The 20,455-nt window shown below is 36.4% G+C and overlaps 1 protein-coding gene across 2 annotated transcripts in view; it reads left to right on the forward strand.

Moving 5' to 3' along the window:
• CREB1 (cAMP responsive element binding protein 1) overlaps positions 1-20,455 on the forward strand; it is a 57,550-nt gene that overhangs the window by 4,672 nt on the left and 32,423 nt on the right. For both annotated transcript variants that reach the window (XM_081329752.1, XM_081329751.1), the window contains exons 2-3: positions 17,582-17,703; positions 19,918-20,064. In XM_081329752.1, coding sequence (XP_081185878.1) covers positions 17,590-17,703; positions 19,918-20,064 — 261 coding nt within the window. In that variant the 5' untranslated portion in view covers positions 17,582-17,589. The remainder of the gene's footprint in view (positions 1-17,581; positions 17,704-19,917; positions 20,065-20,455) is intronic.

The following is a 20,455-nucleotide window of genomic DNA, read 5'->3' on the forward strand; positions in this document are numbered from 1 at the left end:
AGCAGAAAGTCTTGTCTGCTTTATGATCTTATGCCTGGATGCATTTGCTAAGCTGTAAATGGTAGTTTATTAGCAAAGTGATTGGATTCACGTAAAAAAATAAGGCAAAACAAAACCATAAATGCATTTTGATTTAAGCACATTGTATGAAGTTAGAACCAAGCCTGTAACTCCTAAAAATTTGCACAGAACTAAGTGTCTCCATTATAAGCACTCAGTCCAGCAAACTTAAGAATCACCAACCCAGAACATATCAGCACTTGCAGCTTTACACAGAAGAAAATTGGTAATGCAAATATATATTTATTTAGCATATGGCAAGTAATGCAAATAGCTTAACTTAAGAGAAACATGTCTGCCATTTCTCATCTGTCAAGATTGTATGAACCATAAGAGTTTCCCTCTGATTCACCAGCAGGTTTACAGTTATGCTGTAGTTATGGTGTCCTGGCTACATGTCTCAATCTGCAAAGTTATGCAAATCACTTGAAAGTAAGGCTGAACCTTGGAAGACTAGCCTCCATGAAAACATTGGTCTATATGCAGCCCATTGAAACCCATGCGTATGCAAAAACTTAAAATTGCATTTTTTGAAGAAGAAAGCAATGAAATCAATGGATGTTTATCTGGATGTAAATGCAGATAAATGATTTATTTTTTATCTTTGTCCAAATAAGATATGTAGTATTTTAATACAGGGGTGTCTAACCTGTGACCCACAGGCTGCATGGACAGCTAGTTATGCAACCCCACAAAATAATAAACTTTTAACATTATTATGTGATTTATACAAATTACATATTTTATATGTGTTCCGAGACAAGTTCTCTTCACTCAGTGCTGCCCAGGCAAGCCAAAAGGTTGGATACCCATATTTTAATATAACAGAAGGAACCTTAGAGATCTTTTAGTTCAGCCCACTGTTCAAGCAGGAAACCCTATACCAGTGATGGCGAAACTTTTAGAGACCAAGTGCCCAAATCGCAACCCAAAACCCACTTATTTTTCGCAAAGTGCCAGGGCCACATCAGCATTCTGGTGCCCTTGAGCGCGGGGGCAGGGAGGTGCCTCTGAGTGCTGCCTCCGGCACACAAAACAGGGACGAAAAAATGGGCCACCGTGCTGCAAGGCACAAAAACAGCTGCCGCTGCACCGTGAGATGCAGATACAAGGCACTGTACCATGCAAGAATTGGGCAGGGCTAGTGAATATAACGCAGGCACTAGCCCCACCCCATTTGCAGCGCGTGCATGCTTGCAGCCCTATGCATACATGCACGCAAGTAAAATGCTTCTCCCTTTTCTTCCAGTTCACCAATCAACAATGGTTGGTGACCTCTGCTCTATGACCTCTACTCGAGCTTGCTAGTTGACTGCTTCGCCTCCTTTGTGCTGGGTGGGGCTCCTGCTCCAGGCAGCGGTGGTGGCCTGATGGTTTTGCTGCTGGCAGTGGCGTGTGTGCCAACAGAGAGGGCTCTGAGTGCCGCCTCTGGCACGCGTGCCATAGGTTCACCACCACTGCCCTATATACCATTTCAGTTAAGCAGTTCAATATCTTCTTTAAAAACCTCCAGTGTTGGAGCACCACAACCTCTGTAGGCAGATCATTCCTCTAATGTCAGGAAATTTTTCCTTAGTTCTAGGTTGGTTCTCTCCTTGATTAGTTTCCATCCATTGCTTGTTGTTCTGCCTTCAGGTGCTTTGTTTGCAAATATAAGGCAATTATCTTCCATTAAAATTAAAGCTAAAATATTTATTAGATCAACTTTCTGCATTCTTGAAAAAAGGTTACAGTATATCAAACATACAATTAAAACACAGCAAAACATAGCGGTCTAAGCAAAGGGCTCCACAAACATTTTAACCTCAGGCTTGTGAAAATAGCTAAGTCTTAATGACCTTCTAGAACAGGGCTTTTCAACCTTTTCACCCATTGTACCACTTTTAGAATATGGCAAAATCTGAGTGCCACCAGTTGCCTAGCAAGGTGTCAAAAACTTGATGACCAAAAAAAAAAAAAAGAAAAGTGATGAAGTACAGGTAGTCCTCGACTTACAACAGTTCACTTAGTGACTGTTCAAAGTTGCAATGGCACTGAAAAAAGTGCCCCCTGAGCCACAGTCAAGCAAGACAGGTGGTACCAATACCACTGGTTGAAAGGCCATGTTCTAGAACTGTAGGAGAGTGGGTTCCATACATAATATTGGGTCAATTCTATAATACAGTATAGAAGCTGTGAAATAGAAGGCTAAGGGATTCACAAACAATTTTCCTTTGGAAGTAAGATTGTTTTGGTAATATATTATTAATGGGTCTGTAATAACGTAATTAATCGTATGCTATTACATTGGTATTGTTAAAGAATTTACCACGGGCCATTTACAATTGTAAATTGCTGTAATAAAATTACAAATATAATTCTGCTAATTTGGTAAAGATAGTATTTTTAAAAGTCTGTTCATTTTCAGAGAAATACAATATAGCACCCCAAAATAACATGCCCATGTTTTTGTAAATTGTTAATATTCTCTTTTCTAGATGGTCAAATTTTCATTTTCACAGAAAACCCCATATGATTCAGTGACTCTCATAAAATTGTGCACCATCAGGAGCCTGTAGTTTGGGATGGTATTGCAATAAATAAAACTATTAATACAGCGTAGGCATCATTTATTGAGCTAGTTATATCCTTATATCTAGATTATGTAAAATGAATGTAGTCATTACATTAAGAATATCATAAGCTTATATAGAAATAAAATTATGGAAGTTTTAAACTCTTTTTTAAAAAAACCATCTGTGGACTATAGACTATGAACTTGAATCACTACCTTCAACATTTGTAAATAGTTAAGATTGCATTTTAATAGGAGTTTTGTACCACATTTTTTAAATGTTTGTGCCTTTTTCTCTTCAGATTAGAGTTGCATATGTGTATGTCCAGATAATAGTATGTTCCATAATTGGCCTAAGCATGCCATTTGTATTCAAGTTACATTGATTCAAATGATTCAATCCCAATTAAGTAAATGGTAGATTCAGTGATAATTGTTGTTAAAACTGAAAGTAGACAGTAAGATACTAAAGCAGAAGTCTCCAACCTTTTGGGCACCAGGGACCAGTTACATGGAGAGAGGTTTTTCCATGGACCGGAGGGGGTGTGGTTTTGTGTGTTATCTGCATCCCGTGGATGGGGCTTTGCTTGTTTGTGCGGCCTGGTTTCTGGGGACCCGGGGGTTGGGGACCTCTGTACTAAAGGAAAGAGATGCATGTGAATGAGAACCTTAAACACTACACTCTGTGAGTGGGTTATTATTAATTCTGCTGAAACCTGATACCCTTAGATCAGGGGTGTCAAACTGCCAGCCTGTGGGCTGGTTGCATCATATGGAGGCTGCACCCACCCCAGCTCCAGCAATGCAAAAAAACTCACAATACGTTGCGACACATCATGTGACACAGCAAGTTTGACACCCATGCCTTAGATGCTGCGTTAATAGTGGTTAGCAAAGAGACTTAGAATTCCTGGGTACCGGTAATTGAAAAGAACATGTCAGAGGAGCATGATGACATACTTCTTTAGTTTGTAGTATATCATCAGATAAGGACAGACTAATTTTTTCTCTTTATTTATTCCAAATCTTAGAGATAAGGGAACTTAAAAATCTAGATAAGGAAAAAAAAATAAATGACCTATAAACCAACACTCTTATCAGCTGATCTTAAACCAAAGAACTCCATCAACTGCTTTCATTCATGTTCAGAAAATAGTTGTAGGTCTTTTGTCTTTTTAGTCTTCAGTAAAAATTCCTATTAAAACATTTATCGCATTTGCACTAAATAGTAACGTGTAGCCTCACGGAATTTGTTTACTGTATTGATAATAATACATATTATCTCATATTCAATTTGTGGTCAACACTTTTTCCAAAATATTTTTCACCAGTAGCATTACCAACATCCTACCAGATATTGAATGGGTATTCTCCATCCTATATCTTGCATATTATTTTTGTTTGGTAACTGAAGAAATGTTCATTTATGTTTATACTGTTAAATTTCATTCTGTTTTCAGCTTTTTCCCCCAACCTATCAATATAATTCTAAGGATACCTTTTTTCTTCTTGGTCATTGGCTACACCATCCAATTATGTATTAGTGCAAATTTGATGAGCATTCCATCAGCCTCTTCATTAAAGTCATTAATAAAAACATTTAACAACAGAGACTGATCTTTCATTTCTATCACTGATTTGAAGAACCATTGGGTATGTTTTTAAGCCAGCTAATCATGCCACTCCAAACTTAATAAGCTTGCTAAAAGCCAGTACTGTTACGGGCTGCTTTGTCAAGTGTTGTGGTGATGTCAAGATACATTATGCCCATTTTACACCTGCAGTCTATTAAGGAAACTGGTTCTATGATTGAAGGCACCAGAATAGAAACCAGGAGATGTGACTGCTAGCCTTCCATAGGAACAAAATTAACTGGGTGACCTTAGGCCAGTTACTTTCACTCAGCCTTAGGAAAAGGCAGTGGCAAATCACTTCTGAAAATCTTGCCCAGAAAACAGCAGAGATTGGCAGTTACCAGGAGTCAACAATGACTTGAAAGCATGTGTGAATACATGCATACACATCTAAAGGAAAATTAATCAAAAGATAAATTTCATCTGGCACAGTTCGTTCTCAACAAAACTGCTGAATTCTGTTATTACTGCAGTTCTTTCAAGGTATTCTGGAATTTCCCCATATATTGGGGTTAAGCTAACTGTTGTCTACTTTGCTAGAAATACAGTACTACTCTCCCCCATACACACACAAACATACTTTTTCAAAGACTGGGAAGTCAGCTCTCTTGATCATTTGGCACTTTGCCAATTGTAGAATTTCTCAAAGATAATTATAAGAGTTCAGCTATCAGACATCAGTACATTAAGGTACAATTTGTTTCATCTTGAAGATAAACTTACCAAAATAATTTTAAATAAGTCTTAGCTTTTTTTTTAAAGAAATTATTCAGGAGACTGAACATTTTTATGCCCTTGATGGGAGAGAAACATCCCAAGTTTTCATCCTGCTCTCCCCAATTTCTTGGTAAAACAGATACAATTTAACCTGACTTTCTCTGTCAGTGTTCTGTGGGCTTGCTTAATTGAGCAAGTATTTCAATGATTCTTTTGCACATACCCAAAAAGTCAGTTTTGTTTAACACATATAAAAATAGTCTGTGCTCAGAATAATCAAATCCAATTCTCTTCATAGCATAGAAGTGTGCTGAGAAAAAGCTGGCTGAATACTGTAAACAAAAATCTTACGCAGACTCGTACTTTATTTCTATAATCCAGTACTGTACTGCTTAGTATAAAAGCCAATTAATTGATCATTTTAATCTGCATAGGTTAAATGGTGAATTCTGAAAATAAACCATATCCTATGTTACTGAATTCTGGTCTATCTTCAAGGCCGGAATATTCCCTGTCTATTATATAAATAAAATTTGAACAGGCTATATGTTCAAACGTGTTTTAAAAATTGGTTAATATCTTATTAAAACTTTAAATTCCTTCTGTAGGGATTTTGTCAGCATGAGTTTTGTTTTTTATAAGGTGTTGCACATTCTGTTGATCTGCATGTCTAATGAACATAAACTGAACAAGTAATATAGTGTATTATTACACAATAATTCATGTTAGAGCCAGTACATATGGCTAGGTCAGCTCTATTTCATGTACCTATAGGTAACATTAATACAGGTAATTTTTTAACTTACAACCACAATTGAGCCCAGATTTCTGTTCCTAAGTGAGACATTTGTTAAGTGAGTTTTGCCCATTTTTATGACCTTTCTTGCTACTGTTGTTAAGTGAATCACTGTACTTGTTAAGTTAGTAACATGGTTGTTAAGTGAATCTGGCTTCCCCATTGACTTTGCTTGTCAGAAGGAGGCAAAAGGTAATCACATGATCACAGAATGCTGCAGTGGTCATAAATAGGATTCAGTGGCCAAGCAACTGAACTTTGATCATGTGATCAAGGAGAATGCCACAACAATTGTAAGTGAAAAATGGTCATAAGTCACTTTTTCCAGTGCCATTGTAACTTCGGTCACTAAATGAACTGTTGTAAGTCAAGGACTATCTGTAATGTTAACTAAGCCAAGAATGTCATTAGTTGATCTTGGCTGTGTTTTTATTAAGCTCTGATAGACAATTACTGCATCAAAAGTCAAGATGGCTTTCATTGCTACAGTATTTGAGGTTTTAGGCATAGAGTATTGTTTAATCTTCAGTCCACAGCATTATTCACCGGTAATTGGAAAAACGGACATATTTTCTTAATGTGGTCAGGTTGTAAAGAAAATGAAAATTACCGTAGTTCAACTGTGGTAATAATTTGAAAGTTAATAGATCATTTAAAGTTTGCAGGTTTGTTCCATGACACATATTCCCAGTTGCATTTATAAAATACTGTGTAAGCATTTATGTTTATTTCCTACATTTATATTTTTGTCTTTCCACCAGAACTCAGGGTAGCTTATATGTGTATTATTTTCTCCAATTTTTCTTCATAAGACGACTTTGATTAGATTGGCTTTAAAGAGAGTGCTTGACTAATGTAAACTTAAACATGGCTGAAGGTAAACTTAAATCTGAATCTCAGTCTAGCATCTATATCATACTGGTGCAGAATATGTTGTTGTGAGATTATTTTGTGTATGTGTAACGTAAGACAAAGTTTCTAAATAAAATTGCACTTTCTGAATTTAATTTTGCTATGTTTCTTAATTGGAGAAGGCTCTCAGTGATGGCAAGGAACATTAATGATTGAATTTTAAACTCTCATCAGTTTTCTTCCTGAGTTGTAATGGAAAATTTGTCTTTCTTTCCTGTTCAGCCAAAGATGGGACTTGCAGCTTTACAATTTACTGTTTAACAAAGTTGGCTAATCGCTTTGAACACACTAAATAGGGTCATTCTGGAAGACTGCTTTGTTGAACCCGTGCTGATCTGAGTCTTGCACGTCAAGTGTAGATTCTTGGTTAGTTCCCTGATTATAGTCGCTAGTGTAAATTTTGTGGAGGTTGACCAAAGAGTGATCACTTGAAGAATTGATCTCTCTCTCTCAAATTAGTCTGATCTGTAGACAAATGCTTTCTCCTGGTAGAAACTAAGGCAAAAACTACACTGTATCATGGCAGTTACCGTAAATGATAATTCATCTTATTTATTATGACTAAAATTATGTCAGAAATTGTAAAGGGAGAAAAAATTATGCAGAGTTGTACTTTGTTCCTATAATCCACTACTATACTGCTTCTTATAAAAGCCAACTAATTGATAATTTTAATCTTGGGTAGATTAAATGGTATATTCTGAAAATAAACCATATCCTATGCTGCTGAGTTCTAGCTATCTCCAAAGTGGAACATTCCCTGTGTATTCTATAAATAAAATTTGAACAGGCTAAGTCCAGCTCCAAAATGTGTTTTTAAAAATGGTTAATATCTTATTAAAACTTTAAATCCCTTCTGTAGGGATTTTGTCGTCATGAGCCAAGCACAATTTTCACTTGTCACAATGAAAAATAATCTCAGTGCAATTCTTTAGTTCATTTACAATTGATATAAAGATGTGTTAGGATAACAACTTCAAAATTCCCAGAGAACAGTATTCACCAAGAATAGTTTTTAATAAGAGGATCAGAAGCTGTCTCTAAAGAGGTTGGGAATCTGAAACATGAAGTATTGTTTATTTTATTTGTTTGTAAAATTTATTAGTCGCTCATCTTGCCACAAGGTAACTCTGGGTGGCTTATGGGATGATTAATTATTAATCTTAATTATTTAATTATTGTAGATATATACTAAATTGGGGCTTAGACATAATCTAAGATCAGTGAATGTATTGCAACATTTATTATATTACTACTAAAGTGATAATAAAGTTAGTGACCCAATCTGGAATAAGAGATTTTCTCCTTTTAGCTTCATTTCAATGTTGTCTATGCAAATTATAGTTTTCCTTGGCATCCAAATGGAAATTTTTTGTTTGCATTTGATCTTTGAAACTTAACCATTTGAAAGCATTGTGATTTGATGTGCAAGTGTACAAAATATGACTTACCAATTCTTTTCAAGATGGCTTGGGGCACAACATCAGAGAAGGACTTGGCCATCATCGACAGCAAGCTGAAAAAGATGCACATTGTGAGACATTTGCTAACACAGTTCTGGGGTGCATCAGAACACCCCTCCTTTCATATGGAATATTATAAATGATTCTGAGCAGTACATTTCCAAACAGATATTGTTAGATAATATAGGTTCAGAAGAAAATTTAATGCGGAAAATTGAGAATAAGCCCTATTGTGGGGACAGATTAAAGGAACTTGGGATGTTTCATCAAGAGAAAAGAAGACTAAGGGGAGATATGGTATTTGTATTCAGTAAATATAAAAGGGACTCATAGAGAAGATAGCAAGAAACTATTTTCCAGTGCCATAGAAACTAAAACCAGCAATATTGCTTATACATTGCAGCTAAATTTAAATACAAGGAAAAATGTACTGTTAATAAGATCTAAACAGCTGTGGAAAAGTAGTTGTAGATACTTCATTTTTGGTGGGTTTTTTAAAGTACCATCTCACAAATAGTTTAGTTTTCTCCACAAATTGCAAAAGGTTGAACTAGTTGATATTTGGGTCTATTCCAACTTTACAGTTCTTTCATTTTGAGATTCTGTGCACCTGCATTCTTGCCCTTTTTCAACATTCTTTTTTTAAATATTTCTTACAAATTTTATTGTTTAAAACATTGGACATGATGTGAACGGACTGACATACCTCCTTGTCTTACATTGTTTTTGAGATTTACATACACACACACACACACACACACACACACACACAATATTCACATCAGTTATATACAATTATACCAAATTTAAAGCAATCAACCAATCCACGAACTCAAATGGAGACCTTCCTTTCACCAAAAGTAGAACTTATTCCAGATTTTATAATAACCTGATTGATCTTTATTCTTGATTTCCAGGGTTAATTTGTCCATTTCTGTGCATGCCCAAATTTTATTTGTCACCTCGCTTTCCTCCGGTATTTCACTCCTTTTCCAATTCTGGGCGAATGACATTCTTGCTGCTGTAATGATATGGATCATCAAATATAACTCTTCTTTGGAGTATTTCTCATCTGTTATGCCCAATAAAAAAAATTCTGGTCTAAACTTGACTTTGCGTCCTAGTATTTCTTTTAACCAAGTCCAAATCCTTTGCCAATATCTTTGCATCTTACTACAAGACCACCATACATGAAAGTATGTGCCTATTTCTTCAGAGCATTTCCAACAATTAGGAGATATTGTCTTGTACATTTTAGCTAAACGTGCTGGGGGGAGATGCCATCGATAAAACATTTTAAATAAATTTTCTTTATAGGCTGAGGCCAGTGTTATCCTTTTATTTCTATCCCAGAGCGTTTGCCATATGTCAAGATCGATGCCATGTCCCAAATTTTTGGCCCAAGACAACATAGGTTCCTTCACTTGTTCCTCAAACATTTTATATCCCAAAAGCAAACTACAATTTCCTTATTTGTTTGTCATCTAGCCTCAATAATATTTTATCCAAAGCAGTTCCTTGGGTATTCCCCATTCTTTCTTATCTTTCCCAAATCGTGATTGTATCTGTAGATAGGCCCACCAATCTAATTTTATCCCTTGTAGTTCTAATTCACTTCTAGATTTCAATTCCCCCTCATTATCCATAATATCTTTATATGTAATGTTATTACCCAAATTAAACAGATTTGGATAAACAATCGCTTCGAGGGTGGACAGCCAGACTGGTACTTTGGTATAGTTTTGGTTTCTAATTTTGTTCCAAATATTGAATAACGCTTGTCTAATCCGATGTTTTTGAAAATGTAGAAATAATCCTTGTTTCTCAGTCCATAGAAAAGCATGCCAACCAAATTGTAAATCATAGCCTTCTAAAGTTAGTAATCTTATGTTCTTCAGAATTATCCATTCTCTAATCCAATTTAACGCTGCGGCATAATAATATATTTCCCAGACTGGCAATCCAAATCCCCCGTTTTCCTTTGCATCCTGCAAATATTTCATTTTAATTCTTGTTTTTTTCCCTTGCCAAATAAAATTTAATGACAGTTTATTCAGATTTCAAAAAAAAATTGAATCAAGTTGTATTGGAATATTTTGAAACAGGAACAAGATTTTAATCAAAACATTCATTTTAATCACCGCAATTCTCCCCAGTAGTGAAAAGACTTAAGTTTCCCCATCTTTCCAAGTCACCTTTTATTTGTTTCACAATTTTATCGTAATTGTCTTCTTTAAGTGAAGTGCATCTAGCCATGATGGTGATTCCTAAATATTTTATTTTCTTAACTATTTCTATGTCCATAGTTCTAGCCAAATTATCTTTCTGTTTATTAGTCATATTTTTAACAATCATCTTGGTTTTACACCTGTTTATTTTCAGTCCAGCAACTTCACCATATTTAACTAATTCTTCCAACAATTTCGGTCCCGAATGTTGTGGATCCTCCACAGTGCTTTTTTTGTAAAAGAAAAAGGTGCCGGTACTCACACATGTCACACAAACCACCTTCCCTACAAGGTTCCATCCAAAAAAGGTGCCGGAACTCCTTTCTGAGCGTTCTATGAGGAAAAAAGCCCTGGTCCTCCATGATAAAGACCAGATCATCCGCAAATGCTTGAAGTTTGAAAGTTTCCTTTTTAATGTCTAATCTTTTTATCTGCGGTTCATTTCTAATTATCCTCGTTAGGACTTCTAATGTCAATATAAACAGTAATGGAGATGAGGGACAGCCTTGCCATGTTCCCTTTTGTATTTGAAATTTCCTAGATACTTCTCCGTTTATTACTTTTGCTTCCTGATTAGTATAAATTGCCCTTATTATATTTGTAAATTTTTCACCCATAGTCATATATCTAAGTTGTTGATATAAAACGACCATTTAACATTATCAAAGGCCTTCTGGGCATCTAAGAATAACAACGCCATCTGTTGTCCTCTATGTAACTTGTAATATTCTAACGTGTCCAATATTACCCTAATGTTGTGCTTAGTTTGCCTTTTAGCAATGAAACCGTTCTGATCCACATGTATAAAATCATTTAGGAACCTTTTTAGTCGCTCTGCTATGATTGTTGTAAATATCTTGTAGTCAGAATTAAGTAGAGACATAGGTCTGTAATTTTGTATTAATGTATGATCGGCATTATCTTTCGGCATAAGGACTGTGTTTGCCTCAAACCATGACTTAGGAATTCTTTCTTCTTCCAAGACCGCATTGAACACCTCCAATAAGTGTTGTGCTAAAATATTTTGTTGTTCCTTATAAATATCTATCAGGAGGCCATCAGGACCCGATGCTTTATTATTTTTCTGTTTATTAATAGCCGTTATCACCTCAGACATCCTAATTCCTTCATTCAACATATTTCTAATTTCCTCTGTGACTTTGGGTAGTTTGGCTTTTTGGAAACAATCCTCCGCATTCTCCTCAATTTCCTGACTATCATCTTTATATAATTGCTCATAAAATTCCTGAGCTATAATCTTTTTCTCCTCTTCTTGATAGTGTATCCTCCCTTTATCATCCCATAGTTTACTAATCCAACTTTTCTCCTTTTGTTTTTTCAATTTATATGCAAGCCATCGGCCCGGTTTGTTTGCATTTTCAAAGAAGTTCTGTTTTATACCTCTCATCTGTTGTGCTAATTTCTCTTTGTCTAAAATATTAAGTTTATGTTTAATTGAATCCATTAATTGTTTGACATTCTTTTTTTGTGGTTCCTATTTTTTGCCATATATGCCATTGCTGCCCCTCTCATAATCGCCTTGGCTGTATCCCAATTATTTTGTACAGAGGTATCTTCAGCTTTGTTTTCCTTAAAGAAGAAATCTAATTCTCTCTCCATCTTTAACCTAAAGTCGTCTTCTTTTAAAATAGATCTTTGTATAGTCCATCTAGGTGTTTTTGGGGGCCTTTCCAACTAAATTTCATAGGGTTGTGGTCTGCCCAGGTGCTTGTCTCTATAAACAAATAAATAAAATAAATAAACCTTTTATTGTCAAAGTACAACATGTGTACATTGAGATTAGCTGAGCCTTCCCCCGTGCTCTCTCCCCCCAACACACAGTGACAACAAACCCTCCATCCTACCACACCATGTGAACCAACTACACCACACACCGGCCTCCCAAGTCAATTCTGCATAAGATTATGTCCCATTTAAAAGCCTAACAGCCCACGGATAAAAGCTATTTTTCAGCCTGTTGGTACGGCTGGCTATATTCCTATATCTCCTAGGAGACTAAAGAGATACCGTCCAGGGTGTGAGTCATCCCTGAGAATCTTCCTCACTCTTCCAAGGCAACGAGCCCTGGCGATGTCATCCAGTGGTGTCAGGGAACAGCCCACAATGTCTTGTGCTGTGCTCACTAATCTCTGTAATACTTTCCTGTCCGTGGCTGTCAGACCAGCATACCAAACCACAATACCATACGAGAGGGCGCTCTCTATAGTAGATCGGTAAAAGAGGGTCATTAGCTGTTGTTCTACCCTGTTCTTCCGCAAGACCCTAAGAAAGTGAAGCCTCTGTTGGGCCTTTCTAGCCACCTGGGTTGTGTTGACTTTCCAGGTCAGATCTTCACAGAGGTAGACTCCTAGAAATTTAAAGGAGGAAACTCTCTACACAGTCCTCCCCGATGTAAAGTGGGGCAGGTTCCTCCTTTTTTCTCCGGAAGTCTAACACCATCTCTTTCGTCTTGCCGATGTTTAGGTGCAAGTTGTTGTTACTACACCATATGGATAGTTTTTGTACCTCCACCCTATATGCTGTCTCATCCCCACCTGTAATAAGACCCACCACAGTTGTATCATCTGCAAACTTGATTATTGCAGTGGATGGGTCAGATGATACACAATCATAAGTGTATAAAGAGTACAGGTAGGGGCTAAGCACACAGCCCTGTGGCGTGCCGGTGCAAAGCTTCAGGGGGGTGGACAAAGCAGACCCGACCCTCACTGTTTGTAACCGATCCCTAAGAAAGTCTTGAATCCAATCGCAGATGGCGGGGGAGAATTTCAAGTCAGTCAGCTTCTCGATGAGAATGCTCGGCAAAATGGTGTTGAAAGCCGAGCTGTAGTCAACAAAAAGCATCCTGACGTAACTTCCAGGTTTCTCGAGATGACTTGCTACAGAGTGTAAAACAGTAGCTATGGCATCGTCTGTCGACCTATTTCCCCTGTAGGCAAATTGATGTTTATCAAAGTCCAGTGGGAGGCATGTCCTAAGATGTTGGAGAACCAATCTTTCGAAGCATTTCATGACTACAGACTATACACACCTCTTCGACCTCGGAATTAATTTCCTTTGACATCCACACCATGTCAATCCTGGACCACGAACTATGTCGGTTAGAATAGTATGTATACTGTCTAGCCTCGCGGTTCCTTTCCCTATCCTGGATGTTTAAATCTTTGACCAATTTAAAAAAGGATCTTGGTAATATTCTTCTTTTCCTTTTCCTGGTCTTATTACCCTTATAGTCCAAATTATTGTCTAAAATGGCATTAAAATCTCCTAACAAACAAATCTCATCGTAGTCTATACTACATATCTTATTATGTAATGCTTTAAAAAACTCTTCTTGATTTCCATTCGGGGCCTATATTTCTACAATCCTCACCTTCCTATAGTTTATTTCTACCTCAACTATCAATATTCTACCCTCTCTATCATTATAAATTTGTTTAGCTACCAATTTCTCATTCACGTATAATGCCACCCCCCTCTTTTTTTGTCGATCTAATGAGAGAAATAGATTTCCTAGTTTTGGTTGATCTAACAGATATTTTTGTTGTTCCTTTTTATGAACTTCCTGAATTGCAATTAAATCTAATTTTTGACAAATAAGCTTATTAAAAAATTTCCGTCTTTTCATTGGCCCTTTTTCTACATTCTTAACAACATTGGTTATTGGTTATTTTTTTCCTTCAGTACTAGTATTTATAGCATTGATTTTTGTTTCATCTTTTTATTTTATAACTATGATACAATAAATTCTTATACAAATTTCAAAATACTTTCTCCAAAATTCCCTCACATCAGCTTCATCCCTGATCATTTTATCACCTTAAAATTTCAATAATTCCAAGGGTGTCCTTTTATCCCTCTTCTCTCGTTTCTCTACAATTTCATATTTCCATTAAAATCATTCTGCATTTCATTTGTCTCTTAATCTTAACTGTTCCTTTGATTATATTATTTTTAACTATGCAGCAATTAATCTTGTTACATGCATTTTTTCTTCTCTGCAGCTTCTTTCATTTTATGCTTCTTTCAAGGAGCTTTTCTCCAATTAATTTGAGATATGCCCTTACTATAAGCAAGCACTCATGAAGCAGATCACCATCTTCATTTGTTGTAGGCACCCCAAATGGCCCTGTCACTTCTTTGCTTTCTTGTCTTTATTCATTCATGTCCCATCACAGAATCATTTATTTCCTTTGGGTTACAATTGTTCAGAACTTTCCCCCAAACTCATGACCTTTCACTGAAGTATAATATGCAGCTACCACCAATCGATTAATTCTATTTTCACATATGCTATAACATTCTAAATAACAATTCCTACTTCCTGACCTATATTATAGCTCTGTCATTCATTATTACACTATAGGTAGTCCTCAGGTTACAACCACAACTGAGCGCAAAATTTATGTTGCTAAGTGAAACATTTGTTAAGTGAGTTTTGCCCCATTTTATGACTTTCTTGCTACAATTAAGTGAATCGTTGCATTTGTTAAGTTAGTAACATGGTTGTTAAGTGAATATGGATTCCTCATTGATTTTGCTTGTCAGAAGGTCTCAAAAGCTGATCACATGACTCCAGGACACTGCAACCATCATAAATGTGAACCAATTGCCAAGCATCTGAATTTTGATCACGAGGATGCTGCAATGGTTGTAAGTGTGAAAAACAGTCATAAGACATCTTTTTCAGTGCCATTGTAACTTAACGGTTACTTGATGAACTGTTATAAGTCAAGGATTACCTTTATAAGTTTAGTTCCCTGCATGTACTAATCAACTACACATCACAAGATCAAATTGGGTTTGTTAATATCTGTTACAATCTTCCTCCTTCTCTTAGTTCCCCAAACATACAAGTATTTTTCATTTCTTAATTCATGAACTGTCATTTACTCCTTACATTTTAAGTAAGGAGTGTTTTATACACAGTTGGCACTAGGTAAACCCATAGATATTTGTTTCCTTCACTCTTCATGATTGGCTCAATGAAGGTTTTCTATAATGTTTTTTGTAAGATGAAGTTGATTGCCAGCTTTAGTTGAAGCTATGCCACATGTAGTTTTTCCTGCTTAACTATAACAAGAGTGGCCAATATGAGCATGTATTGGCCAAAATGGCACTTGTGCAACCAGAATCCCAAATGCTCATATTGTTGTGCAAGATAGAATCTCTAAATTTTAACAACAGCAAGTTTTAACATAAGCTAGGTTATCAGAATTTATTGTTTGGAGGAGGATTACTGTTAAAAATCCACATCAAGAGAAAGGATAATTTTAATATTTTTAATTACTAGACCCATCAAATCTTAGCATGACTCTTGGTTGACATTTTGTTTGCAACTTTTTTGGCAAAAGCGTTTATCACAATTATTGTTCCATAATTTATCTTATGCTACTTCTGTCTTTAATTTGATTGCCTGTTATGCTAGTTCTCCTCTTCGATAAAACATATAAGATAGAAAATAACTCATAAGCAAGATTGGAAAAATCATCAGAGACAACTTATGGAAATAAGTGATTCTCCCTTCTTCTCACCCAGCATCATGTCTGACTTAACTCAGGAGGTCCTCTGATCTTCCAAGGACTCTGATTGGGAGGCTGCCAAGGGAGGAGCAGGGCAGGGAGCCAACTTCTATCTGTTACTTTGCATAAGGTTTTCTGTAGGAAGTACATGCAGTTGATTTTACTTGAATTTACTCCTAAATAAATGCAAAGTTGTGTATTATTTTTGTAGTGTTAAATCTAATTGTGTGCAGAACTGCAGTAATTAATTTATGATCAAAAGCAGTCCTTGCTTAACCACAACTGAGACTGGTTGCTAAGCGAGGCAGTCATGAAGTGAGACGTGTGATTATTCACATGACTGCTTTGTTCAATTACTGCAATCCCCGCGCTCCTCTCTGTGGTCTTTAAGTGATTGCATGGTTCATTAAGCAGACTGTAGTCCAGGATGTCTCTGGCAGAGGGAGACTCTGGGAGGCTCTGCTCAAGAGCTGAAAATCTTCCCTGCTGAAATCCTGAGGGAGAGACACTCATGCCCAGCCTGTGCTGAGCCTTTTCTTCCGCCCCCCCCCGCCCACCAACCCCTTTATGTTACTGTCCTGCCTCACTGCTTGAGCTGAAACACTCGATTTTGTCACCCTCTCATTTCCAGGGGTTGGTTGAAAGAACTGCCTATCGAAGGATATTAGCTCTTTTTTTTTAATCCCATTTATATCCCGCCCTTCTCCGAAGACTCAGGGCGGCTTACAATCTAAAGCACAAATCAATGTGCTTAGCAATAGGCTTAGCTCTTCTCTATCACAGAAGGAAATTCCTTCCGTGGGGTGCAGAAACTGAGCATAAATCATCAGAAAGGATATCAGCTCCCCTCCCGAGTGTGAAAGGGAATGTTTCCAGCAGGGTGCAGGAATGGAGTTAGATCTTAAGGATCTAAGTTTGGCTTCTCCACCCCACTGAACGAGTTCAGCTTTCGTCAGCCTGCCTCCATAGGCCAAAGAGAGTGCTCTAGACAAATGGTAGAGAAGATTAAAAACGACAAGTGATCGCAAGACACTTACGTGTGAACAGGTTGCTAAAACCCAATGACAATCATGTGATTTGGGGAGAAAGGTGGTGTAACAGTTTACGATGGTCAGAAGTACTTTACAGGCTGTAAAGCAGCGGGTGTCAAACTCAATTTCATTGAGGGCCGCATCAACATTGTGGTTGCCCTCAAAGGGCCGGGTGGATGTGGCCTGGGTGGGCGTGGCCTACTGGGTGGGCATGGCTAGATGCATATGGCCTACTGGGTGGGCATGGCCAGCTCTACATCGTTTGCATCAAGGGGGGCCTGGGCAGGAGTGGGACAGATCTGAGGGTCTCTGGCAGAAGGAGGGTCTCTGGGGCAGGGCCAAGGCAGTGGGGGCCGTTCCCTCACTGTTTCCAGGATGGCTTCGCGGGCCACATGAAACCACTTTGCAGGCTGGATCCGGCCCCCGGGCCTTGTGTTTGACATGTCTGCTGTAAAGCATCCTTTCTTAGGCTATCATCGTAAGTTTGAACGTCATTAAACGATGAGTCATAAATTCAAGACTGTTATATAAATGAAGAAAATTTCTAATATAAAATAATAACTAATAAATATCTGTTTATTATTTTTATAATAAATATTCTTTATTTTTTACATGTGAATGATGATGATCATGATCATTATAGATAACTAAATGACCATGGAATCTGGTGCAGAGAACCAACAGAGTGGAGATTCAACTGTTACAGAGGCAGAAAATCAACAGATGACTGTACAGGCACAACCACAAATTGCAACATTGGCCCAGGTACAAATTTGTACAGACTGATTTATTTCCCATCTGTGGAATCTGCAACTTTATGGGTTGATGGAACAAATTGGAAATTTTGTGACATTTTTATGGCATTTTCAAAGGAGGCTAGTGGTGGGACACTCGTTTGCAAAATTCCTGCCATAGTGAAATAATACATTTTAAAGCACTAAAGTTATTTTACACCATTTTATATACTTTTTTAGAATCAGTAGAAAATAGTATCAGCTATTTAAGATATTTTTTAAAAAATTTAAACAGTAAATTTAATAAGTCAATTTTAGAACCTTAAAACTCTTAAAATAATGTGAAAGTCCCTACTTTGTTCCTTTGGAAAAAGATGTAAGGATATTTTAAACTCAAAATGGCTGCATAAATCTGAGAATGTTTTAACTTGTAATGTTTTATGCATCTGTGTAAAGCATGAATATACCAAAATACAATCTGCCAACCTATGTAGTCCTTCTACATAGTTTTATTCTTTTCCAACTCTGTTGGCATATTTCAGATTAAAGCTATTCACCATTTTATGGGGTCTATTTGATTCTAAGAGGTAGTTTTGGAAATAAAGATGAGCATGGAGACTGGCAATTTGCTTTGCAGAATACTTGTATTTATTTATTTTTTTAAGTCAGATACAATAAGAAATATGCTAGTTGCCATGTAGTGTTTAATGACATGTTGTAGATTCAAGAAGTAGCCTTGGCAATAATCATTAAGTTAATTTTGTGGCTCCCATTCAGAGCAAAAAGAAAAAAACAAACCACTTTTTAAAAATATTTAGAATTGTAATATTATATTTTAATAGAAACAAAGGCTTTTAAAATCCCATTAATTGCAGTAAATCAAACACAGCCTTTCAATATATTGTCAGTAGACAAAAAATAATTGTTTTCTTAATAGTTGTATCAACCAGAACAATATTCACCTATATAAATTTGCCTATACAGGTAGTCCTCAATTTAAACAACAGTTCGTTTAGTGATCCTTCGAAGTTACAGTGGCACTGAAAAAAGGAACTTAATGACCATTTTTTACACTTATGACTGTTGTAGCATCCCCATGGTCACATGATTTATATTCAGGTGCTTGACAACTGATTCACATTTATGATGGATGCAGTGTCCTGGAGTCATGTGATCACCTTTTGTGACCTCCTGATAAGCAAGGTCAATAGGGAAAGTAGATTCACTTAACAACCGTGTTACTAATTTAACAACTGCAATGATTCACTTAATAAATGTGGCAAGAAAAATGGTAAAATGGCAAAAATTTCCTAAACAAATTTCTCACTTAACAACATAAATTTTGGGCACAATTGTGGTCGTAGATTGACGACTACCTGTATAATTGGTGCAAGGGGTAACAGATTGGACTAGCAAGGGATGGAAAATGCAGAGAGTATTATACAGTTGCTAGACTTACTGTATCTTCTGTTAGAGAAATAATCTGATTCCAATAACCATTATTAATATTCATTTTCATAGCACTTTATATGATCAACTGATCATAACTTCTCACTGAGTATGGCCACCAAATGCTTCAAATGTGAGAATAGTAAATTGTTCAAAAGTACATTGCACAACCTAATAGTGAACACTTCTATGAAAAATATAGTGGATTTTTAGGGATTTGAACATAAAATATTCACTGCTTTGCAATTAGCTTTAAAAGTTAGTACTAAGTCTGTACAAAGCAAAAGGATATTCACATCCTTGGATGTTTCTGATGAAAAACTGAAATGATGACTTCTAATTCATCATAAACAATGTGCATGTTCACAATTCCTGCAGGATCCCTGTAGCATGTCACAAATTTTTTGCATATTGGAAGTTTCATAATTTTATAGAGCTAGCTAAATAAAGTTAATGATATTAATTGCATCAAAGGAAAGTCTACATAACTGATTGTAGGTATATATTTCTAGATTTCTTACAAAAGCTAATCATTGCTAATTTTATCCAAGTAGTTCAAATATTGCATCCAAATACATCTGCTTAACAAAGTCTGGCTATATAACTGGAATAGAATGTTAACTTAGGAACTTTGGTAGAAGCAAGGGTTGGTGCAAGATAGGCAGCTGGTGAGATCTGGGAACCTGTGGCAAGCCACACAAGAGTCATTTAGGAGTTGCAAATGGTCTGCCAACTGGGAGTTTCCTATTCTTACATTGACATTAAATGTTTTAAAAATGTGTCACTCTTTCATTAGGTATCCATGCCTGCAGCTCATGCAACATCTTCTGCTCCCACCGTGACCTTAGTGCAGTTGCCTAATGGACAGACAGTTCAAGTCCATGGTGTTATTCAAGCTGCCCAGCCGTCGGTTATTCAGTCTCCACAAGTCCAGACAGTTCAGGTAAATTGCAGGTACCAATTTAATTTTATGAATGTGATTTCTTTTTTAAAAAAAATATTTTATTAATTTTCTGTTATTACAATTCATTAGTGCTTAATGAACAACGTGTTTGGGTTAATTTTTTGTTTAGTAGTAGAAGTTAAGTTCTTACTCTATCTCATTTTTCCAGCTATTGATAAAATAAGTTCCATGTTTGAAAATATTCTGTGTCTTCTTTTTCTTTGATTCTTGATGTAAGTCTATCCATTTCAGCACAGTCCAGTATTTTCTTGATTATCTCTTCATCCAATGGTGTTTTTTCTTTTTTCCAGTGCTATGCAAATGCAGTCCTCACTGCTGTTAATACATGTAATGTTAAACATACAGTTTTGTTTATCAAATTTTTCTGGAA

Source organism: Vipera berus (genome assembly GCF_964194415.1).
Source record: "Vipera berus genome assembly, chromosome: 1".
NCBI classification, from domain to species: Eukaryota; Metazoa; Chordata; class Lepidosauria; order Squamata; family Viperidae; genus Vipera; species Vipera berus.